Consider the following 26,335-nt stretch of genomic DNA (forward strand, 5'->3'; position numbering starts at 1 on the left):
CAACAAACATAACAGGAACTAAAATATTCCATCCTTAGTATTTCTCAATATCAACAGGCTCAATTCCCCAATAAACAGACATATGCTAACAGACTGGATATGCAAACAGGATCTAGCATTTTGCTGCATATAAGAAACACACCCCCAATGACAAAGGTAAACAATACCTAAAAGTTAAAGCAAGTTAACTAAATAAACTTGAAGCAATTCTTCCAAGCAAACAGTCACAAAAACAAGCAGGAGTTATTATTCTAATGGCTAATAAAATAGACTTTCAACCAAAAATTTTCAAGGGAGATGACAAACGACACTTCATATTAATCAAAGGAAAAATCAACCAAGTCTCAACTCTGAACATCTGTGCCACAAATGTAAGGGTATCCACATTCATAAGGGGTGACTTTAATGAAGCTGAAAACACACCTTGAATCATACACAATAATAGAGGAATACCTCAACACCCCGCTCTCACCAAAGGACAGATCATTGAAACAGAAACTAAACAGAGACACAGTGACACTAATAGAGGTTATGACTCAAATGCATCTAACAAATATATATAGAACATTTTACACTAAAACAAAAGAATATACCTTCTTCTCCATACCTTATATTACCTTTTCTAAAATTAGTCATATACTCAGTTACAAAACAAGCTTCAACAGGTACAAGAAGATTGAAATAATCCCGTGCATTTTATGAGATTACCACAGATTAAGGCAAGATTTCAAAAAGAACACAAAACCCCCCAGAAAACCCATGTACATCTGGAAATTGAACAACTCTCTATTCAATGATAACTTCGTCAGGGAAGAAGTAAAGAAAGAAATGAATAACATTTTAGATTTCAATGAAAATGAAGGCACAACAATTCAAACTTATGAGTCAGTGAAAGCAGGGCAAAGAGGAAAATTCATAGCACTTAAGGCCCTAGTAAAGAAACTGGGGAGATCCTACACTAACACACTAGCAGCATACTTGAAAGCCCTAGAACATAAAGAAACAAACACACCCAAGAGGAGCAGAGGGTAGGAAATTGTCAAGCTCCGAACCAAAATCAAAAAAATAGAAACAAAGAGAATAATACAAATAAAGAAACCAAAACTGTTCCTTTAAAAAAATCAACATTATAGATAAACCCCCTAGCCAAACTAACTAAAGGGCCCAGAGACAGAATCTAAATGAACAAAATAAATTAAAAAGGGCACATAACAACAGAAGCCGAAAAATTAAAAAAAAAATTCATATCTTTGTACAAAAGCCTATACTCAACAAAACTGGAAAATCTAAATGAAATGGATGATTTCCTAGACAGATACCATGTACCAAAATAAAATTGGGATCAGGTACACCATCAAATCACATATCATCTAAGGAAATTGAAAAATTAAACTTCCCGAGTCTGGAGGCCTCTGGCAGTAGCCCTCAGATCTCTCTGCTTCCGGATCCAGATCAGCCTGGGCGGCAACACCTCATCTCCAGGTCCTGTAAGAGGCAAAAGGGGCTTCCGGGCGGCCAGCGGGGAGAAGTCAGTGTGCCTCAGTGAATCCAGCAGGCCCCAGCTGGAGCCTTCAGGTGTCTCCTTCGGGATCTGAACAGCCTGGGCATCAGCACCATGTCTCCAGGCAGTGCAGGAGGTAAGCCATTCACCAGAGGCAACCTGGGAAGGGGCAGCTTGCACTGGTGAGTCCAGCATTGACAATACCAACTAACACCAGTGAGAACTAGATGGCAAAAGGCAAATGCAGGAACGCCACTAACAGAAATCAAGGCAATATGGCAACATCTGAACCAAATTCTCCTTTACCAGCATGGCCTGGATACCCCATCACACCAGTAAAACAAGATTTGGATTTAAAATCACTGGTCATGATGCTGGTACAGGAACACATGAAGGACATACTTAAAGAAATTCAGGAGAAAATGGATCAAAAGTTAGAAGCCCTTGCAAGGGAAACAAAAAAAATCATTGAAAGAAATCCAGGAGAATACAAAAGCCAACAATGAGGAAACACAAAAAACACTTAAAGAAATACAGGAGAACGTTGGTCATCAGGCTGAGGTCATGAAAGAGGAAACACAAAACTCTCTTAAAGAATTACAGGAAAGCACAAACAAGCAAGTGAAGGAGCTAAGCAAAACCATCCAGGATCTAAAATCAGAAGTAGAAACAATTAAGAAAACTCAAAGGGAGACAATATTGGTGATAGAAAGCCTTGGGAAGAAATCAGTGGACATAGATGCAAATATCAACAACAGAATACAAGAGATAGAGGAAAGAATCTCAGATGCTGAAGATACCATAGAAACCATGGACTCAACAGTTAAAGAAAATGCAAAATGCAAAAAGCTTGTAACCCAAAATATCCAGGAAATCCAGGACACAATGAGAAGACCAAACCTAAGGATTATAGGCATAGATGAGTGTGAAGATTTACAACTTAAAGGGCCAGCAAATATCTTCAATAAAATTATGGAAGAAAACTTCCCTATCCTAAAGAGAGAGATGCCCATGAATATACAAGAAGCCTACAGAACTCCAAACAGACTGGACCATAACAGAAATACTTCCTGTCACAAAATAATTAAAACATCATATGTACTAAACAAAGAAAGATTATTAAAGGCAGGAAGAGAAAAAGGCCAAGTAACATATAAAGGAAGACCTATCAGAATCACAGCAGACTTTTCACCTGAGACTATGAAGGCTAGAAAATCCTGGGCAGATCTCATGCAGACCCTAAGAGAACACAAATGCCAGCCAAAACTACTATATCCAGCAAAACTCTCAATCACCGTAGATGGAAAACTAAGATATTCGATGACAAAACCAAGTTTACCCAATATCTATCCACAAACCCAGCCCTTCAAAGGATAATAGGAGGAAAACACCAATACAAGGAGGGAAACTTCACCCTGGAAAAAGCAAGATAGTAACCTTTCATCAAACCCAAAAGATGTTAACCAATCAAATTTAAAAAATAACGTCAAAAATGATAGGAAGTAACAATCACTATTCCTTAATATCTCTTAACATCAATGGACTCAATGCCCCAATAAAAAGACATAGACTAACTGACTGGATACGTAAACAGGACCCTACATTTTGCTGCTTACAGGAAACACACCTAAGGGTCAAAGACAAGCACTACCTTAGAGTAAAAGGCTGAAAGACAATTTTACAAGCAAATGATCTCAGGAAACAAGCTGGAGTAGCCATTTTAATATCAGATAAAATTGACTTTCAACCCAAAGTCTTCAAAAGAGACTCTGAGGGACTCTTCTTGCTGGTCAAAGGAAAAATACAACAAGAAGAACTCTCAATCCTGAACATCTATGCTCCAAATGCAAGGACACCCTCTTTCATAAAAGAAACTTTATTAAAGCTCAAAGCACACATTGCACCTAACACAGTAATTGTGGGCGACTTCAACACTGCACTTTCCTCAATGGACCGATCAGGAAAACAGAAACTAAGCAGGGACACAGTGAAACTAATTGAAGCTTTGGACCAACTAGATTTAACAGATATATATAGAACATTCTATCCTAAAGCAAAAGAATATACCTTTTTCTCAGCACCTCATGGTACCTTCTCCAAAATTGACCATATAATTGGTCACAAGACAGACCTCAACAAATATAAGAAGATAGAACTAATCCCATGCATCCTATCAGATCACTATGGAGTAAAAGTGGTCTTCAATAGCAACAAAAACAACAGAAAACCCACATACACATGGAAACTGAACAATATTCTACTCAGTGATACCTTGGTCAAGGAAGAAATAAAGAAAGAAATTAAAGACTTTTTAGAACACAATGAAAATGAAAACACAACATACCCAAATCTATGGGACACAATGAAAGCAGTGCTAAGAGGAAAACTCATAGCCCTGAGTGCCTCCAAAAAGAAAATGGAGAGAGCATACATTACCAGCTTAATGACACACCTGAAAGCCCTGGAACAAAAAGAAGCTATTTCACCCAGGAGGAGTAGAAGGCAGGAAATCATCAAACTGAGGGCCGAAATCAATCAAGTAGAAACAAAGAGAACCATACAAAGAATCAACAAAACCAGGAGCTGGTTCTTTTAGAAAATCAACAAGATACTTAAACCCTTAGCCAGACTGACCAAAGGGCACAGAGAAAGTATCCAAATTAACAAACTTAGAAATGAAAAGGGAAATATAACAAAGGAAACTGAGGAAATCCAAAAAATCATCAGATCCTACTACAAGAGCCTGTACTCAACACAACTGGAGAATCTGGCGGAAATGGACAATTTCCTTGACAGATACCAAATACCAAAATTAAATCAGGACCAAATAGATCATCTAAACAGTCCCATAATGCCTAAAGAAATAGAAGGAGTCATAGAAAGTCTTCCAACCAAAAAAAGCACAGGACCAGATGGTTTCAATGCAGAATTCTATCAGACCTTCAAAGAAGACTTAACACCAATACTCTTCAAACTATTCCAAAAAATAGAAACAGAAGTAAAACTATCCAATTCCTTCTACGAAGCCACAATTACGCTGATACCAAAACCACACAAAGATCCAACAAAGAAAGAGAACTTCAGACCATTTTCCCTTATGAACATCGATGCAAAAATACTCAATAAAATCCTTGCCAACCAAATCCAAGAACACATCAAAACGATCATCCACCATGATCAAGTAGGCTTTATCCTGGGAATACAGGGTTGGTTCAATATACGGAAATCCATCAATGCAATCCACTACATAAACAAACTCAAAGAAAAAAAGCACATGGTCATTTCATTGGATGCTGAAAAAGCATTTGACAAAATTCAGCATCCTTTCATGCTTAAAGTCTTGGAAAGAACAGGAATTCAAGGCCCATACTTAAACATAGTAAAAGCAATATACAGCAAACCGGTAGCCGGCATCAAACTAAATGGAGAGAAACTTGAAGCAATCCCACTAAAATCAGGGACTAGACAGGGCTGACACCTTTCTCCTTATCTTTTCAATATTGTACTTGAGGTTCTAGCTCGGGCAATTCAACAACATAAGGAGGTCAAAGGGATACAAATTGGAAAGGAAGAAGTCAAACTATCATTATTTGCAGATGACATGATAGTCTGCCTAAATGACTGAAAAAACTCCACTAGAGAACTCCTACAGCTGAAAAACAACTTCAGCAAAGTGGCAGGTTATAAAATCAACTCAAGAAAATCAGTGGTCTTCCTATACTCAAAGGATAAGCAGGCTGAGAAAGAAATTAGGGAAATGACCCCCTTCACAATAGCCATAAACAGTATAAAGTATCTTGGGGTGAATCTTACCAAACATATGAAAGATTTGTATGACAAGAACTTCAAGACTCTGAAGAAGGAAATGGAAGAAGATCTCAAAAATGGGAAAACCTCCCATGCTCATTGATCAGTAGGATCAATATAGTTAAAATGGCCATTTTGCCAAAAGCAATATACAGATTCAATGCAATACCCATCAAAATCCAAACACAATTCTTCACAGAGTTAGAAACAGCAATTATCAAATTCATCTGGAATAACAAAAAACCCAGGATAGCTAAAACTATTCTCAGCAACAAAAGAAAATCTGGGGGAATCAGTATCCCTGACCTCAAGCAATACTACAGAGCAATAGTGTTAAAAACTGCATGGTATTGGTACAGTGACTGGCAGGCGTATCAATGGAACAGGATTGAAGATCCAGAAATGAACCCACACACCTATGGCCACTTGATCCTCGACAAAGAGGCTGAAAACATCCAATGGACAAAAGATAGCCTTTTCAACAAATAGTGCTGGTTCAACGGGAGGTCAGCATGCAGAAGAATGCGAATTGATCCATCCTTGTCTCCTTGTACTAAGCTCAAATCCAAATGGATCAAGGACCTCCACATAAAGCCAGACACTCTGAAGCTAATAGAAAAGAAACTGGGGAAGACCCTTGAGGACATCGGTACAGTGAGAAAGTTTCTGAACACAATACCAATAGCGTATGCTCTAAGAGCAAGAATTGACAAATGGGACCTCATAAAATTACAAAGTTTCTGTAAGGCAAAGAACACCATCAAGAGGACAAATCGGCAACCAACAAATTGGGAAAAGATCTTCACCAATCCTACATCAGATAGAGGGCTAATATCCAATATATATAAAGAACTCAAGAAGTTATACTCCAGAAAACCAAACAACCCTATTAAAAAATGGGGTACAGAGTTAAACAAGGAATTCTCACCTGAAGAACTTCGGATGGCGGAGAAGCATCTTAAAAAATGCTCAACTTCATTAGTCATTAGGGAAATGCAAATCAAAACAACCCTGAAATTCCACCTTACACCAGTCAGAATGGCAAAGGTTAAAAATTCAGGAGACAGCAGGTGTTGGAGAGGGTGTGGAGAAAGAGGAACACTCCTCCACTGCTGATGGGGTTGCAAATTGGTACAACCACTCTGGAAATCAGTCTGGCGGTTCCTCTGAAAATTGGTACCTCACTTCCAGAAGATACCACTCCTAGGCATATACCCAGAGGATTCCCCACCATGTAATAAGGATACATGCTCTATTATGTTCATAGCAGCCCTATTTATAATTGCCAGATGCTGGAAAGAACCCAGATATCCCTCAACAGAAGAGTGGATGCAAAAGATATGGTATATCTACACAATGGAGAACTATTCAGCCATTAGAAACAATGAATTTATGACATTTTTAGGCAAATGGATGGCGCTAGAGAACATCATACTAAGTGAGGTAATCCAGACTCAAAAGGTGAATCATGGTATGCACTCACTAATAAGTGGATATTAACCTAGAAAACTGGAATACCCAAAACATAATCCACATATCAAATGAGGTACATGAAGAAAGGAAGAGTGGCCCCCTGTTCTGGAAAGACTCAGTGAAGCAGTATTGGGCAAAACCAGAACAGGGAATTAGGAAGGGGTTGGTGGGAGGACAGGGGGAGAGAAGGGGGCTTGCAGGACTTTCAGGAGTGGGGGGCTAGAAAAGGGGAAATCACTTGAAATGTAAATAAATTATATCGAATAAAAAAATTAAAAAAAAGAAAAGGGGAAATCATTTGAAATGTAAATAAAAATATATCAAATAAAAAAAAAACTTAAAAAAAATTAAATTTCCCAACCAAAAACCGCTCAGGGCCCAGATGGCTTTAGTGTAGAATTCTACCACACTTTCAAAGAAGAGATAAAAATAATACTCCTGAAATTATTTCTTCAGGCAAACGCAGAAAAAAACACAACCTTGTTCATTTTATGATTCCATAATTACTCTGATACCTAAACCACACAGAGACCCAACAAAGAAAGACAACTTCAGTCCAATTTCCCTTATGCATGTCAATGAAAAAATACTCAATATAATTCTAGGAAACTGAATACAAGAACACAGGGATGAAAGGTTGATTCAATATGTGAAAATACATTAACCTAATCAAGTATATAAACAATCTAAATGAAAAAAATCACATGATCATCTCATTAGATGTTGAAAAAGCATTTGACAAAATCAACACAACCTCATGTTAAAATAATGGAGAGAACCGGAATTCAAGGCACATACCTAAACAAAATAAATGTAACATATAGCAAACCAACAGCCAATATCAAATTAATGGAGAGAAATTTGAAGCAATTCCACCATAATCAGGAAAAGGACAATGATGCCAACTCTCCCCATATCTATTTAATATAGTAATTGAAGGTGTAGCCCAAGAACTACAACAACAAAAGGAAATCAAAGGGATACAAATTGGCACGAATTCAAGGTATCACTATTTGCAAATGATATGATAGTATATGTAAACATCCACAAAACTTCTACCTGAGAACTAGTACAACTTATAACCAACTTTAGCAAAGTGTCCAGATACAAAATTAACTCCAAAAAATCAGTATCCTTCCTTTAGACAAATGATCAATGGGCTGAAAAAGAAATAATCAAAATAATGCCCTTCAAAATCGTCACAAATTATATAAAATATCTTCATGTAACTCTAACCAAACAAGTGAAAGATCTGTATGTCCAGAACTTCTAGTCTTTCATGAAGGAAATCTAAAAAGACCTCAGAAAATGGAGTAATCCCCCATGCTCATGGATTGATAGTTTAAACATAGTAAAAATGGCCATCCTACCAAAAGTATTGTAAAGGTTCATTTCAATCCACATCAAAATTCAAAAAAAATTCATCAAAGACATGGAAATAGCAATTCTAAATTTCATATGGAAAAACAAACCTGCCAGGATAGCAAAAACAATTCTTAACAATAAAAGAATGTGTGGGGCAATCACTACCCATGATCTAAATCTATACTACAGATCAATAGTGATAAAAACTGCATGGTATTGGTACATCACAGACAGGTTGATCATTGAAACAGAATGGAAAACTAAGAAATATAACTGCACGCTTATGCACACTTCATCTTTGACAAAGAAGTAAAAAATATACAATGGATAAAGGAAAGCATCTTTAATAAATTGAGCTGGTCTAACTGGAAGTTGGTATATAGAAAGATGAACATACATACATATTTGTCACATTACACAAAGCTCAACTACAAGTGGATCAAGGACCTCAACATAAAACTAGATACACAGAATCTAATATAAGAGAAAGTGGAAAAGATCCTCAAACACATTGGCACAGAACAAAATTTCCTAAACAGAACTCCAATGGTTCAGGTTCTAAGATCAAGAATTGATAAATGGGACCTAATGAAACTGAAAAACCTCTGCAAGTCAAAGTACATAGTCAATAGGAAAAATCAGAAACCTACAAATTGGGGGAAAAAATCTTCACTAACTCCAAATCTGATAGAGGGCTAATATCCAAAATATATAAAGAACTCAAGAAGCTAACTTCCAACAAAACCAAACAACTCAATAAAAAAATTCGGGTATAGAACTAAAGAGAATTTACAACAGAGGAATCCTGAATGACAGATAAGCACTTAAACAAAAGTTCAAATTCCTTAGTGATCAGGGAAATTCAAATCTTAATGGCCTTGCAATTCTACCTTACACCATTCACAAAGGCTAGGAAGAAACTCAGTGGACAGTACCTGTTGGTGAGGATTTGGAGAGAGAGGAACACTCCTGGTTGCTGGTGGGCTTGCAAACTGAAAGAACTACTCTGGAAATCAATCTGGAGGTTCCTCAGAAAATTGGAAATAGATGCACCTGAAGACACAGTTATCCTACTCCTGGGCATACACCCTAAAGGAACGTGACTATTCCACAGGGCACGGGCATCACTGTGTTCATAGTACCCTTATTTCTGATAGCCAGAAGCTTGAGCCAACACAGATGTCCTACACCGACAGAATAGAAACAGAAAATAGGGTTCATTTACACAATGGAATTCTCTTCAGCTGTTAAGAATGAGGACATCATCCCTTTCTCCTTATCTTTTCAATATTGTACTTGAGGTACTAGCTCGGGCAATTCGACAATATAAGGAGGTCAAAGGGATACAAATTGGAAAGGAGGAAGTCAAACTATCACTATTTGCAGACGACATGATAGTCTACCTAAGTGACCCAAAAAACTCCACTAGAGAGCTCCTACAGCTGATAAACAACTTCAGCAAAGTGGCAGGTTATAAAATCAACTCAAGCAAATCAGTGGCCTTCCTATACTCAAAGGATAAGCAGGCTGAGAAAGAAATTAGGTAAATGACCCCCTTCACAATAGCCACATACAATATAAAGTATCTTGGGGTGACTCTTACGAAACATGTGAAAGATCTGTATGACAAGAACTTCAAGACTCTGAAGAAGGAAATGGAAGAAGACCTCAAAAAATGGGAAAACCTCCCATGCTCATGGATCGGTTGAATCAATACAGTTAAAATGGCCATTTTGCCAAAAGCAATATACAGATTCAATGCAATACCCATCAAAATCCCAACTCAATTCTTCACAGAGTTAGAAAGAGCAATTATCAAATTCATCTGGAACAACAAAAAACCCAGGATAGCTAAAACTATTCTCAGCAACAAAAGAAAATCTGGGGGAATCAGTATCCCTGACCTCAAGCAATACTACAAAGCAATAGTGTTAAAATCTGCATGGTATTGGTACAGTGACAGGCAGGAGGATCAATGGAACAGGATTGAAGATCCAGAAATGAACCCACACACCTATGGCCACTTGATCCTCGACAAAGAGGCTGAAAACATCCAATGGAAAAAAGATAGCCTTTTTAACAAACGGTGCTGGTTCAACTGGAGGTCAGCATGCAGAAGAATGGGAATTGATCCATCCTTGTCTCCTTGTACTAAGCTCAACTCCAAATGGATCAAGGACCTCCACATAAAGCCAGACACTCTGAAGCTAATAGAAAAGAAACTGGGGAAGACCCTTGAGGACATCGGTACAGGGAGAAAGTTTCTGAACAAAACACCAATAGCGTATGCTCTAAGAGCAAGAATTGACAAATGGGACCTCATAAGGTTACAGAGTTTCTGTAAGGCAAAGGACACCATTAAGAGGACAGATCGGCAACCAACAAATTGGGAAAAGATCTTCACCAATCCTACATCAGATAGAAGGCTAATATCCAATATATATAAAGAACTCATGAAGTTAGACTCCAGAAAACCAAACAACCCTATTAAAAAATGGGGTACTGAGTTAAACAAAGAATTCTCACCTGAAGAACTTCGGATGGCAGAGAAGCATCTTAAAAAATGCTCAACTTCATTAGCCATTAGGGAAATGCAAATCAAAACAACCCTAAGATTTCATCTTTCACCAGTCAGAATGGCTAAGATTAAAAATTCAGGAGACAGCAGGTGTTGGAGAGGGTGTGGAGAAAGAGGAACACTCCTCCACTGCTGGTGGGGTTGCAAATTGGTACAACCACTCTGGAAATCAGTCTGGCGGTTCCTCCGAAAACTGGGCACCTCACTTCCAGAAGATCCTGCTATACCACTCCTGGGCATATACCCAGAGGATTCCCCACCATGTAATAAGGATACATGCTCTACTATGTTCATAGCAGCCCTATTTATAATTGCCAGATGCTGGAAAGAACCCAGGTATCCCTCAACAGAAGAGTGGATGCAAAAAATGTGGTATATCTACACAATGGAGTACTATTCAGCCATTAGAAACAATGAATTCATGAAATTCTTAGGCAAATGGATGGAGCTAGAGAACATCATACTAAGTGAGGTAACCCAGACTCAAAAGGTGAATCATGGTATGCACTCACTAATAAGTGGTTATTAACCTAGAAAACTGGAATACCCAAAACATAATCCACACATCAAATGAGATACAAGAAGAAAGGAGGAGCGGTCCCTGGTTCTGGAAAGACTCAGTGAAACAGTATTCGGCAAAACCAGAACGGGGAACTGGGAAGGGGTGGGAGGTAGGACAGGGGAAGAGAAGGGGGCTTACGGGACTTTCGGGGAGTGGGGGGGGGAGGCTAGAAAAGGGGAAACCATTTGAAATGTAAATAAATTATATCGAATAAAAAAAAAAGAATGAGGGCATCATGAGTTTTGCAAGCAAATGAATGGAACAGGGAAATATCATGTTGAGTGAGGTATCTCATACCCCAAAGGACATGAATGGCATGTACTCACTAATAAGCAGATATTAGCCAAAAATATACAGAATTCCCAGGATACAATCCAGAGAACTCAAGTTTAAGAAGCCAAAGGGCCCAAGTGAAGATGCTTCATTTTCATTTTCTTTTTTTTTTCTTTTTTTTTTTTTTTTGAGACAGGGTTTCTCTGTGTAGCCCTGGCTGTCCTGGAACTCACTCTGTAGACCAGGCTTGCCTCAAACTAAGAAATCTGCCTGCCTCTGCCTCTGCCTCTGCCTCCCAAGTGCTGGGATTACAGGCGTGCGCCACCACCGCCTGACTTAAAATGCTTCATTTTCACTCAGGAGGGAGAAGAAACAGAGGACAGAGGGACAAAGTAAACTGGGTGGAAGAGATGGGGGGTTGGTCAGGGAAAATGGAAACATGATCAGATATTGTGGGGGTGAGAGGAGTGGTAGTGAAGCCCAGAGGGCCAGCATAATAAATGGAAATATGCAATCTCAGGAGCTAGGAGGTTGGGAGACCCTCTAGAACATACCAGAGACGTGGTATGAGCGAATCTCAAGACACAAAGGAAAGGACCTTAGATGAAATGTCCAAAAGTGGGGAGAGGGAAGTTGTAGATTCTACCTCTGGGGGGCTGGAGAGATGGCTCAGTGGTTAAGAGCACTGACTGTTCTTCTGACAGTCCTGAGTTCAAATCCCAGCAACCACATGGTGGCTCACAACCATCCATAATGAGATCCAGCGTCCTCTTCTGGTGTGTCTGAAGACAGTTATAGTGTACTTACATATAATAAATAAGTAAATCTTTTAGAAAAAGACTCTACCTCTGGTAGAAATACAGGGATCAAGTGGAGGCATAGGGTTGCTGTCCCACAGTGAAAAATGCTGACCCAGGATTGTTCCTGTCTGAAAGAACTGCAGGCACAACAATGGAGAAGAGATTGAGAGAAAGAAGGTCCCGTGACAAGTCCAAATTGGACCCTATCTGAAGGGGAGGCTCCAAGCCTGACACTATTATTGATCCTAAGATGCAGCTGAATTAGGGAAAGGCTGGAATAATTGAAGAGGAGTGTGAGCCATAGGAAGACCAGTTGTCTCAATAAACCCGGATCCTCCAGATCTCTCAGACAATGAACTGCCAAGCAGGCAGCATACACTAGCTGGCCCAAAGCCCCTCATACACACACAGACACACAGACACACAGACACAGACACACACACACACACACACACACACACACACACACACACACACAATGAGGACTCACTGAAATGGCCTCACTGAGAGTAGACGCACCTATCACTTGAGAGACTTGAGGTCCCAGGAAATGTGTAGGCCTGATGGTGTGTGGTAGGGGTGGGGGAGTTGGAGGTTGGGCCATTCCCTTGGAGACTGTGGTGGAGGAATGGGGTGAGGAAAGGTCAGAGGGCAGAGTGGGAAAGGGATAGAGACTGAACTGTAAAAATAAATTGGGGACTAGTAATAATACTGATAATAATAAATAAAAAATATGAAGTACCATTGGTAGCTTTACCACTAGAACAAATAATCACAAAGAGACTTGCTAAGTACAATTTCTAATTATATCATAAAACAGATATGAGACTGAGTCTCAACCTTTCTAGGACATCTGTTAAATATCATGAAACTCTACATTCCATAAAGACCCTTAACTGTAAATATCTGTGTTTACAATTAAAATAATTAATATAAAAAAGAATTCTTTTAGTCTCCTTTCCTTAGGTTGATTTGCCTTGTCCTAGTCCAATGAGATGGACTTTTTTTCTTAATATGATTTGCTACTATGCTTTGTATTTATCTTGTAGAATCCTATTCTTTTCTAATGAGAAAAAGAAATGGACTAGATCCAGAAGGGATGAGAGTAGAGAGAAACTGGGAAGATTAGAGTGGGATAAAACTGTAATCGGGATATTTTGTTTAAGAAAAAAATCAATTTTTAACAAAAGGGATAAGTTGCCAATGGTTGTTGAATATGTGAGTTGGTAATAAATGTTTAAACTGAATTAAAGTACAGTAAATAAATGAGTCCATTATAGTTATTAATAGCAGTCTTTGGTTCAGAGAGAATAAAAAATATTCCCCTAAAAGATTTAGACTGCCAAAGCTCCTGATGGTTATCTAGACAAGTAGCTTTTAGTTGAAGACAGATAATTTTGGCTTCAAGGAAGATTTTATCAGTAGAAAAGGAAAAACATAGGAGAGGAAGCAGAGAGGAAGGAGTGAAGGAAGGAAAGAAGGAAGAAGGAGGGAAGAAAACGAGAGTATAATGGAGTTAGTTTATTTTCCTTTGAAAGTAAAGAAAGATGCCTTTGAAGTTCTGAAATTACTATAACTTCAGTGAGAGCAGTGATTCTCAACCTTTGAGTCATGTCCCCTCTGTGTTCACAGGACTCTTCACAAGAGTCACCAAATACCTTTGAATCAGGAGATAATTATTTAATGATTCATAATGGTAGCAGAATTATTGTGATGAATTATCCATGAAAATAATTTTATGATTGGAGTAACCAGAATATTTGGGAATATATTAAAGGTTCACAGAGTTATAGAGCTCATGAACCACAAGTTTAAGATGGTCAAGCAAATTTTAATTCATGTTAGGAGCAAACCATTACCTTTGTGAGTTTTGGGTAAGTGGTCTGCTAACTTAGTATGAAAAATGTGGGTTACATGCCCACATTTTGAATAGATTTTAAAAGTAAAGAATTCTATGTGCTAAAAATTATGCATAATTTTTAGAGCACATTGTTTCTTTGCAAAGACTCAGGATTTAATCCACTGTTATCCTCATATGGTGTCAAGAAATAATTTTAGATTTTGAGATACACAAAATTTTCAAAATGTGGTGGGAAGAGTTTAAAGGACACTTTTCATAATTTTGGATAAGAAGGTAGTGAATAATGGTTAGAGTGATGTCACAATTAACTTATGGTTCCAGAGGAACAAGAATTTTATTGGTCAATGTAATCATGTTACACATTGCACATAATGTGAACAGTGTCAGGGATTCGCCCACATGATGCTGACCTCAGACTCAGAGAACTAATTGGTTATTTAGCAGGACAGACATCAAGATGAGTCACATTTAGCTATGCCATGGTTTCTGCTGATTGCTGTTTCAGGACTTCATTTGAAATAAGAACAGTACTGAAAGATTTGAAAATATGAAAATTTATGAGGAATGTTGAGGTATGAAGTTTTATGTGGCAGTCAAACTGTGTGAAATTCATGACATGTGAAACTGTTAGAAATCAATGCCACCAGAAAGACATTGCATAGTCAGCACTGGGAGAAATGAAAAGGTCCTTTAAAGAAAAAAACACCACTGGTTGAAGTAATTAATATGATTTAGAAATAAGAACTTAGAGAAAAAGCCCCAGGACCATCACATGATTTGGTGAATAGAGTGTCCTTACTGCAAAATGTGAGAGATTTCAATAGGAAAAATTAATAATTTAAGTCAGTGGAAACAATAAGAGCTCATGCAATCATATCTCAATATTATGATTGTTTTCAAAAGGGTTTTCTAAATTTATATTACAAATGTTTACTTATTTTGGGGACTGGAAATGCACTAGCCCAACTTCCGAAAATCAATTCCTTACTTCATCATGAGGTTCCAGGGAATTAAGCTCAGAATATAATATCTGGTGAGAAGAAGCCATACCCACAAAGCCATCACAGGAAAAACATGTGACCTAATATGTGATTGTCAGAACGGTAGAGATCCAGTAAAATTCAGTTTAGATGAAGAATCATGTGAACTATGTTTTAAGTAAATATTTGCCCCTGTGGTGTCTTTCATCCCTGTTACGAGGAAGTGTGTTTAATTCTGGCCTAAACAAAACAATGTAGCACTTAGGGACAAAGATTACAATTAGAATGCTTGCACTGGAAGCCAGGATAGAGAACATTTCCATAGCTACCCTGACCTTCCCAGTGGTGCTGTGGTAGACAAGGAGGAACATGACCCATACACTGCAGAACACAAGCATGCTGAAAGCCATGGACTTGGATTCATTAAATGTGTCAGGAAGGTTCCTGGACAAGAAAGCCATGAGGTAACTATCCAAGGCCATGACTCCCAGGTAGGCCAGAGCGCAGTGGAAGGCAACAGCTGAGCCCTTGTTGCAAAGAATGATGATGTGTCCCTGTTCAGAGTGAGCATCCATGTCAATAAATGGAGGTGATGTACCCAGCCATATGCCAGAGAGAAGTACTTGTATCAGAGTGCAAGCTGGAATGACACATTTAGAGACCTGTGATATCTGCAACCATCTGATCTTTCTTCCTGGAGCTGTAATCTTGAAGGCCATAACTACAGTGATGGTTTTGGCCAACACAGTGGATAGAGTCACAGTGAACAGAAATCCAAACACGTTCTGTTGCAGGATACATGTGGCTGTGTTTGGAAGACCAAGGAAGAGCAATGGACAGAGGAAACAGAGGGTCAGAGTGATGAGCAGGATGTAGCTGAGAGATCTGTTATTGGCCTTGACTATTGGAGTGTCTCTGTGGTTTACAAAGACTCCAATAGTAAGAGCTGTGAGAGTAGAAAATCCAAGGGACACGAGTGTGAGTCCCTTCCCCAAGGGATCCTCATAGGCCAGAAAGGTGACAGTTTTCTCCAGGCAGTGTGTCTTCTCTGCATTTGTATAATGAGTTTCTGGACAGTGCACACACTGATCCATACCTGGTGGAAATGAAGTTGATCATGAATGCATAGTCAAGTTTCCCTTTTTCCTACTACATTTTATGCTTCAAACTAATTGGATTGTTATTACAAGCATGCTCCCTTTTCACTTCTGGTATAGAGATATGAGTATTCTAAAGTAAATAATCACACAAGTTAAGGTTTATACTTCTTTCCAAAAACCCCATGAAGAGTATCCTTTTCTGGAGAAAAGGGTATTTTTCACATTATACATTATAAATATATCACTGAGGAAACCATGCAGGAACTGAAGGGAGGATAAGGAGGTAAGAACTGAAGGTGAGTCCACTGGGATGTGGTGCTGCCTGCCCTGCCTCTACTATTTTCCCTGACCTGCTTTGTTATGTAGCTTGTGATCACCTCCTCAGAACTGCACCAACCCAGTGAGGCAGCGCAGCCCACAGCAACCACTAAACATGAGGATGTACAAAACTTTTTGCTACAGTCCAGCCCTTCAAAGGATTTTCAATTGTGGATTTTCTTTTATTACATAAATCTTGATTGTGTCAAATTGACAATGAAAACACCCATAAAATCTCATACCTAGAGCCTATTTATTTTAGTTGTATATGGAAGTATTCTTTTTTTTTTGCTTTTTACCTCTCTTTTATTCATATTTTGTAATACAGTTGAAGCATTATTTTCAAACTAGAAAATACCAAATTACATTGCAATAACTAATTCAATTTTTATGCCAGTTCTCAAAAAATATTTCTAAATTTCCAATAGAAGATGCGAATTCAATTTTGAAATAAACATTTTTCATTGAATTTCTTATGTAAAATGATTTTTTAGTCTGGGATATATGACACAAATTCATTTTTATTTATAAATTTTTTTTCAGTTTGAAAATATTTTCTTCTCATGTGATGTTGGTTGGAAACTACTAAATATGTCTTCAAACCATTCCTTATCTTTCCCCAGCCCCTTTCATTTTTGATGGAAGGAAGTTCTCACAGGTATTATAGTGAATATATGGATGTTTGAGAAAAGTTAGTAGGCCTTTTCTCTTTTAACTACTACTGGGTTCTGTGATGAAATTAAGGGTAGAGTAGGGGATGTAAATTCCTTTTCAAATTGAGATAATTTCGTGGCTATTAGTTTACTGTTTTCCTATGCTTTCTTAAACTCTCCTGTCAAATAGTTAACATTTTCTCAATGTGACTATTCATGCTAATGTAACAATTTTACATAAATCTGTTCTGCTGTGTTGTTAGATTATATTTGTTGCTGTGTTATACTAGCTTTTAATATTATATCTTATAAACAATATTCATTAATTTATGGCAACTGATCTATAAGACAAAATTTATTTCGTATAAGGCGTATGGTTTGTCTTGAAATATATGTTTATTATATTTCCCTGTATTCAAATTCCTTTGATCAGTAATTTCTTTAACTTTTGAGTGTTCAACATATATGTAGCTGTATTTTTAATCAATGCAATCTGATACTGTGATGTAGGTCTAAACCTTTATTCTATTCCATCCCTCCAAATGTACATATCTCTAAAGTGTCTGAACTTCAGTCTGTAATAAAAAAATGCATTTTGGGGAGACAGTTGAAGTGGTCCTTCTACTACCACATTAAATTCATAAGTGAAATTTATATGTCTTCAATCTGCATACAGGAACTATAACCGAATTAACAGGCAATTAGGTAGTCTATATGTAGCAGAGAAATACCTTATATAAAATATTTTACAGTCAAATAATGGAAATTAATAGATGAGGAAATATAATTATCCAGAAATCTGCACCAGACTTCTATTCTCCCACTACATCTCTGCCCAGGTTCATCAAGACTGTTGATCCAGAACCAAAACATTTAGATTTCTTTCCTTCTCTAATTGTCCCTGCCCAAAAAACTTTGTCAGGCATGGCTCTGAGGAGATCGTCCCTGCCAAATATAAAATTTTCTGCCAAGACTCTTGCCATCTTTTTAAGACCTGCTATTCCAGAACCATATAGCACCAAAATATACACCAGGGGACTATCACACCAAGATCACGGTGGTTAGCCATCATCCCAATATATATCATAACAAGAACATGCAGTGACTAAAACATCTAGATTGCTGTAGGAGTTCTCTAGTGGAGTTTTTTGGGTCACTTAGGTAGACTATCATGTCATCTGCAAATAATGATAGTTTGACTTCTTCCTTTCCAATTTGTATCCCTTTGACCTCCTTATGTTGTCGAATTATTTATTGTTTTATTTGTTGTTTTATTATTAAAAAAAAACATCTAGATGGCTAAAGGCATGAAACTAACTCAAACAACAAAATTCCAGAATATTATGACACCAACAGGGCAAACTTACTCTACAACAGCAAGCCCTGCAAATCTTAACACAACTGAACCACGGTGCCCTTAAATCCAGTCTTATGAAGATGATAGAGGCTGTTAAAGAGGAAAGGAATAAAATGCTTAAAAAAGAAAAGGAAAACACAATCAGACAAATATAGGACTTTACAGAGGAAACAAATAAATCTCTTAGAGTAATAGCAGAAACTACAGTTAACCAGGGAAGTAAGTAAAGCTGTTCAGGAAATGAAAGTGGAAATAGAAGCCAGAATGAAAATACAAACTGAGGGTAAACTGCAGATGGAAAACCTAAAGAAGCTTACAGAACAACAAATGCAAGTATCACCAATAAGATGAAAGGATGTAGGAGAGAATCTCAGGCATACAGAAATAGAAACTGGCACATCAGTAAAAGAAAATGTTAACGCTAATATATCCCTGAAATAAAACACCCAAGAAATCTGAAATACAAAGAAAACAAGTAACCTTAGAATGATCAGAATAGTAGAAGGTAAAGAGTCCCAGATCCCAGGGTGAGAAAGTATTTTCAACAAAATTATATTAGAAAAAATCACAATGTAAAGAGAGATATACGTATAAACATAAAAGATGCTTGTGTAACACAAAATAGAGTGGGCCAGAAAAGTCCTCCCTCAACAAAATAATGAAAATCCAGAATGTAGAGGACTAAGAAAGACTAAGCACTGAGGGAAAAGACCAGGTATCATTCCATGGCAGACCTGTTAGAATTGTGCATTTTCAATAGATTCTCTAAAAACTGAAGGGCCTGGACAGATATCTTAAAACCTATGAAAACATCACACATGCCAACCTAGAGTCCTATAACCAGCAAAACTGTCAATCACAATAGATGGAGTAAACAACCATAATTCAAGACAAGTCTGGATTTAAACAATATCTATCCAAAAATCCATTCTTAAAACAAAATGCTAGAAGGAAAACTCCAACAGAAAGATGATAGCTAATTTGAAGGAAACACAAGAAATAGGTAATTCCATACAAGGAAAATCAATTTAAACACACACAAACCCATATACACGCAACACCAACATCAAATAATAGGGATGAAAAAACACTGATCATTAATATTTCTCACCATCTATGGATTTTCAATTTCTCAATAAATGACACAGACTAACAGAACAAGTACAAAAACAGGAACTATCTCTACTGGCTGGTTTTGTGTGTCAACCTGACACAGGTTGAACTTACACAGAGACAGGTGCTTCATTTGAGAAAATGGCTCCATGAGATCCAGCTGTGGGGCATTTTCTCAATTAGTGATTACAGGGAAGGGCCCCTTGTCAGTGTTGCCATCCCTGGGCTGGTAGTCTTGCTTTCCATAAGAAAGCAGGCCGAGAAAGCCAGGGATGCTAGCCCAAAAGTAACATCCCTCCATGGCCTCTGCATCAGCTCCTGCTTCCTGACCTGCTTGAGTTCCAGTCCTGACTTCCTTTAGTGATCAACAGCTGTGTGGAAGTGTAAGCTGAATAAACCCTTTCCTCCCCAACTTCTTTCATGGTCATGATGTTTGTGCAGGAATAGAAACCCTGACTAAGATGCTTTCATTTTGCTGTATAAAACAAACAACTCAGCAATACCAATAGACATTACCTTAGAGTAAGTTCTGAAAAAAATTTCCAGGACAAAAAGCCCTAGAAGTAAGCTGAAATAATCATTCTTATACTTATTAAAATAAACTTCCAACTAAAATTAATAAAAGGAGATGGGAATGGATAATTCATACTCAGCAAAGGAAAAATCTACTAAGATGGTATTTCAATTCTCAACATGCATGCCTCCAGTTCAAAGGCATGAACATTTGTAAATGAAACATTGATAAAGCTTGAACCACATGTCAAACTCTGATCATTACTAGTGGTTAATTTCAACACCCTGTTTTCACCAATTGACATGTTATTTAGTCAGAAACTAAACAGAGAAATAACAAAACTTACAGACATTATGAATCAAATGCACTTAAAAGGCATCTAGAGAATATTTCACACAAACACAAAAGAATATACTGTCTTCTCAGCACCTAATGGATTCTTCCCCCCAATATTTACCAGATAATCAGTCACAAAGCATCGTTCATGGATACAAGAAAATTGAAATATCATTTTTTCTGTTATGAGAGAACCTTGGAGGAAATTTGGACTTCAACAACAGAAATACCATGAAACCTAAACACTCATGAAAACTGAAGAACTCATTACTCAATGATCTCTGGATTAGGGGAGAAATAAAGAAATTTTTAGATTTCAATAAAAACAAAGCACAGCAAACCCAAATTCTTGGGAAACAGTAAAAATAGTGCTAAGAGGAAGGATCACTGCACTGAGTGTCTTTATAAAGAATTTAATTTGAAAATTCTCAAAAGAGTAATTTAAACATATATGTGAGAGCTCTAGAAAAATGAAATACAAGGAAGAGGAGGCAAGAAGAGGAAATAATCAAATCAGGGCTGAAATCAATCAGTTAGAGCAAAAGGAATAAAATTAATCAATGAAGACAAGAACTAGTTCATCGAGAAAATCAATAAGATAGACAAAATCTCACCATATTAACTACATAGCAATCGTATCTAAATAAATAAAACCCACACTTGAGAATTCTTTGTTTAGCTCTGTACCCCATTGTTAATAGGTTTCTTTTGTTCTCTGGAATCTAACTTCTTAAATTCTTTGTGTACATTGGATATTAGACCTCTACTGGATATCCGGTTGGTAAAGATCTTTTCTCAATTTGTTGGTTGCCATTGTGTTTGTTCTATTGACAGTGTCCTTTGTCTTACAGAAACTTTGTAATTTTATGAAGTCCCATTTGCCAATTCTTTATCTTAGAGCATAAGTTATTGGTGCTCTGTTCAGGAAATTTTCCCCTGTGTCCATGTGCTCGAGGCTCTTCCACACTTCCTCTTCTATTAGTTTCAGTGGATCTGGTTTTATGTGGAGGTCCTTGATCCAATTGAACTTGAGCTTTGTACAAGGAGATAATAATGGATCAATTTGCATTCTTCTGCAAGCTGATCACCAGTTAAACCATAACCATTTGATGAAATGATAATCTTTTTCTCACTGGATGGTTTTACCTACTTTGTCAAACATCAAGTGACCATAGGTGTGTTGTTTCATTTCTGGGTCTTCAATTCCATTGCACTGATCTACCAATCTGTCACTGTACCAGTTTACCATTCACTTTTTAAACACTGTTGCTCTGTAGTACAGTTTGAGGTCCAGGATGCTGGATTCCCACAGAAGTTCTTTTATTTTTGAGAATCATTTTTACTATCCTGGGTTTTTTGTTAGGCCAGATGAATTTGAGAATTGCTCTTTCTAACTCTGAAAAATTGAGTTGGAATTTGGATGGGGACAGCATTTAATCTGTATATTGCTTTTGAAAAGATGGTCATTTTTTACTATATTAATCCTGCCAATCCACAAGCATGGGAGATCTTTCCATCTTCTGAGGCTTCTTCAATTTCTTTCTTCAGTGACTTGAAGTTCTTGTCATACAGATCTTTGACTTGTTTGGTTAGAGTCACATCAAGATACTTTATATTGTTGGTGATTACTGTGTAGGATATTATTTTATTGTAATTTCATTCTCTTACTGAGAAACACCTAAAGAAATATTCAAGATCCTTAGTCATCAGGGAAATGCAAATCAAAACAACCCTGAATTTCTGCCTCACCCCAGTAAGAATGGTTAAGATCAAAAACTCAAGTGACAGCAGATGCTGGCAAGGATGTGGAGAAAGAGGAACACCCCACACACACACACTGCTGGTGGGACTGCAAGCTGGTGCAACCACTCTGAAGTCAGTTTGCTGTTTCCTCAGAAAATTGGACATAGTATTACCTGATGACCTAGCTTTACCACTGCTGGGCATATACCCAGATGATTCTCCAACATGTAATAAGGACACATGCTACACTATGTTCATAGCAGCCAGAAGCTGGGAAGAACCTACATGTTCCTCAACACTGGAATGGATACAGAAAATGTGGTACATTTACACAATAGAATACACTATTCAGCTATTAAAAACAATGAATTTATTAATTTTGAAATTCTTAGGGAAATGAATGGAAGCAGAAGATATCATCCCAAGTGAGATAACCCAATCACAAAAGAACACACATGGTATGTGCTCACTGATAAGTGGATATTAGCATAGAAGCTCAGAATACCTAAGATACAATTCCCAGCCAAACAAAGCTCAAGAAGAAGGAACACCAAAGTGTGAATACTTTGGTCCTTCTTAGAAGGGGGCACAAAGTGACCATGGGAGGAGATAAAGAGACCAAGTGTGAGCAGAGCCTGAATGAAAGACCTTCCAGAGAGAGATGCCCCACAGAGAGATCAATCCCATATATAGTCACCAAACCCAATCACTATTGTGGATGCCAACAAGCACTTGCTGACAGTAGCCCGAAATAGCTGTCTCTTGAGAGGCTCTGCCAGTACCTGACAAATGCAGAGGTGGATGATCTCAGAAAACCATTGAACTGATCATAAGGTCTCCAATGGAGGACCTAGAGAAAGGACCCAAGCAGCTGAAGGAACTTGTAGCCCCATAGGAGAAACAACAATATGAACCAACCAGAACACCCCAGAGCTCCCAGGGACTAAACCACCAACCAAAGAGTACACATGGAGGAACCCATGGTTCCCGCTTCGTATGTAGCAGAGGATGGCCTTGTTGGACATCAAAGGGAGGAGAGTCCCTTGGTCCTGAGAAGATTCGATGCCTCAGTATAGGAGAATGCCAGGACAAGGAAGCATGAGTGTGTAGGTTGGTGAGCAGGGGGAGGGGCGATGGAATAGGGCGTTTTCAGAGGGGAAATGAGGAAAGGGGATAACGTTTGAAATGTAAGTAAAGAAAACATCTAATTAAACATAAATAACTATATATAAATAAATAAAATCAGAAATGAAAAGGGAGGCAAAAACACAGACAAGAAAAAAAAAAGTGTTAGCTTACTGCAAAGTTTATACTCCACAAAACTGGAAACGTTTAATGAACTGGCTGAATTTCTAAACAAATTCCACACTTACTAAAGTTAAGTCAAGATCAGGTATACAAATATCTATAAAACCCTAAAAAAAAAAAAGAGAGAGAAGCAGTCATGAAATGTCTCTTGATTAAAAATACCCTAGAAAATTGGAATACCCAAAACATAATCCACACATCAAATGATGTGCAAGAAGAATGTAGGAGTGGCTCCTAGTTCTGGAAAGACTCAGTGTAGCAGTATATGGCAAAACCAGAACAGGGAATTGGGAAGGGGTGGATGGGAGAACAGGGGAAGGGAATAGGGCTTATGGGACTTTTGGGTAGTGGGGGACCAGAAAATGGGAAATCATTTGAAATGTAAATAAAAAATATATCAAATAAAAAATACCCAGGGCCAGGTGGTTTTATTACAGAATTCTCCCAGACTTTTAAAGGAGAGCTAAAACCAATGCTTCACGGATTATCCCACCAAATAGAAGCAGGAGCACTGCCAAACTCATTTTATGAGTCCACCGTCAAACTGATACACAAATTTCACAGACTCAACAAAGAAAGATAATTTTGGACCTATTTCACTTATGCATATTGATGCAGAAATACTAGAATGTATCTATAAAAATCAAAACTCACAAACCAATTGCAAGAACACATCAAAAATGTCATACACCTTAACTCAGTAGGATTCATCCCTGAGATCCAAAGATGGTTCAATACATGAAAATCCTTCTGCCTGATTCGCCATATAAAAAAACTGAAGAATAAAAAACATAATGATCATCTCATTAAATGCTGAAGGAAGCATTATGAAAATGTGATACCAATTCATTCAAAAAAAGGAACCTCCTAGCTTGACAGAGCACTGGAAATCCCAACAAGCAGCAGAAAGAGTCAGATGCAGATATTTGCACCTAACCAATAGACAGAAGCAGCTGACCCCTGTTGTTGAACTAGAGAAGGTTGAAAGAAGCTGAGGAGAAGAGCGATCCTGTAGGAGGACCAGCAGTCTCAATTAATCTGGACTTATGTGATGCTTCGATCACTGGACCACCAAACAGGCAGCATATACTAGCTCCCAATACACATACAGTAGCGGACTGATGGGTCAGTGTTATGAGATGATACACCTAACCATCAAGAGACTGGAGACCTCAGGGAGTTTAGAGGTCAGGCAGGGTGGGGTTCTGGACCTCCATGTGGAGACAGAGGGTGTGAAGGAAGTATGAAATGCTGAACAGTTGGTGAGTAGATGGGGGTGAATAAAATATGGAGTGTAAAAAATTAATTAAAATAAAAAAATGTGACATCAATTCATTTTTAAAGTATTTGAAAAATCAGGGATATATGTCAAATATTTAAATTTTACACAACCCACATACTGAAAGCCAGTAGCTAATATCAAATTAAATGGACAGAAACTTAGGTAATTCCACTAAGATCAGGGACAAGACAATGTTGTCCACTCTCACTAATCTATTCAATACAGAGGTTGAAGTGGTAGCTGGAACAGTCAGAGTACTAAAACAGATCAAGTGGCTACAAATTAGAAAGAAAGAAGTCAAAGTATTGCTTTTGACAGATAATATGATAATAAACATAAATAACTCCAAAAATTCTACTAGAGAACACCTACAACTGATGAATACTCGGGGAGTAGGGGCCCAGAAAAGGGGAAATCATTCAAAATGTAAATAAAAAATATATCGAGAGCAGTGGCTGCTCCAGCTGAAGGGCCATCAGCAGTGGAACCAAGGCGACACAGGGTCCAGTTAGGCCCTGCGCCCACGACCACTGACCTTCGCTGACCAGCCGGGCGGCAAGCAACTGCGGTTCTGCGGAGCCTTTCGCTGCACGGAAGCCACTTCAGAACTCGGCTGCCCGCCAGTCAGGAGAGACTCACCGCCATCTTGATCCCGGGCTCCAGAGATCGGTCAGACTGAGGTACACAAACATAATCCTAGGCCCAACACCGCAGGGGTCTGAGCCAGACGGGCGTTGGCCTGCACCCAGGCCCTGGGCTGTTCGAGTGGCCATCGGGGCGCCAACCCAGCCAGGAGTTTTTTTTTTTGCCCCGGCCGGTGCACGCGCCGCCATTTTGCCTACAGGAGCCAGAGTGCTCGGGAGGGCAGAGACTGCTAACAAGCGTAGCCTGAGGCTAACAAAACGGGGGTCTAGGCCCCAAAAGGCACAGGACTGACCCCAAGAACTGGGCGGCTTGGTGGGCCATCTGTGTGTCAACCAGCCCAGGAGGTTATTAGCACAACAGACTCTCCCGGTGCTTTCGCGGAGCGCGGACGCGCACGCCCGCCATCCGGGTCACCTGGCGGACCCAAATAACAGACATAGCCCTAGGGGAACTTTGCTCGGACCTTGGCCTCCCAGGCGTTTGCCTGGACTCAGGGCCCAGGCGACAAGGCTAACCTAGTGTGCGCCAGCCCGGTTGGGGAAATCGGCTGCCCAGCGGAGTGAGCGGAGCACAGGGGAGGTCACAGCAACATTCACCTTCGGAGCTCCCTGGGGGTGCACACGGGTTCCACCTGGTCCACAGACACAATCTGGGGCAAGGCCTCAGGCAGAAGCCCCCAGCTCAAATCTCTCCGCTTCAGATCAGCCTGGGTGGCCGCCACATCTCCAGGTCCCTCAAGAGGCTAGTGGGGGCTTCCGGGCGGCCA

General features: G+C 38.7%; 1 protein-coding gene across 1 annotated transcript in view; it reads right to left on the bottom strand.

The window, feature by feature from the left end:
* Positions 1-15,367: 15,367 nt before the first annotated feature.
* Positions 15,368-26,335, bottom strand: part of LOC127670806 (vomeronasal type-2 receptor 116-like) — a 60,326-nt gene continuing 49,358 nt past the window's right edge. The window contains exon 6 of the mRNA XM_052165337.1: positions 15,368-16,296. Coding sequence (XP_052021297.1) covers positions 15,368-16,296 — 929 coding nt within the window. The remainder of the gene's footprint in view (positions 16,297-26,335) is intronic.

The sequence above is a fragment of the Apodemus sylvaticus genome, chromosome 20 (assembly GCF_947179515.1).
Source record: "Apodemus sylvaticus chromosome 20, mApoSyl1.1, whole genome shotgun sequence".
NCBI classification, from domain to species: Eukaryota; Metazoa; Chordata; class Mammalia; order Rodentia; family Muridae; genus Apodemus; species Apodemus sylvaticus.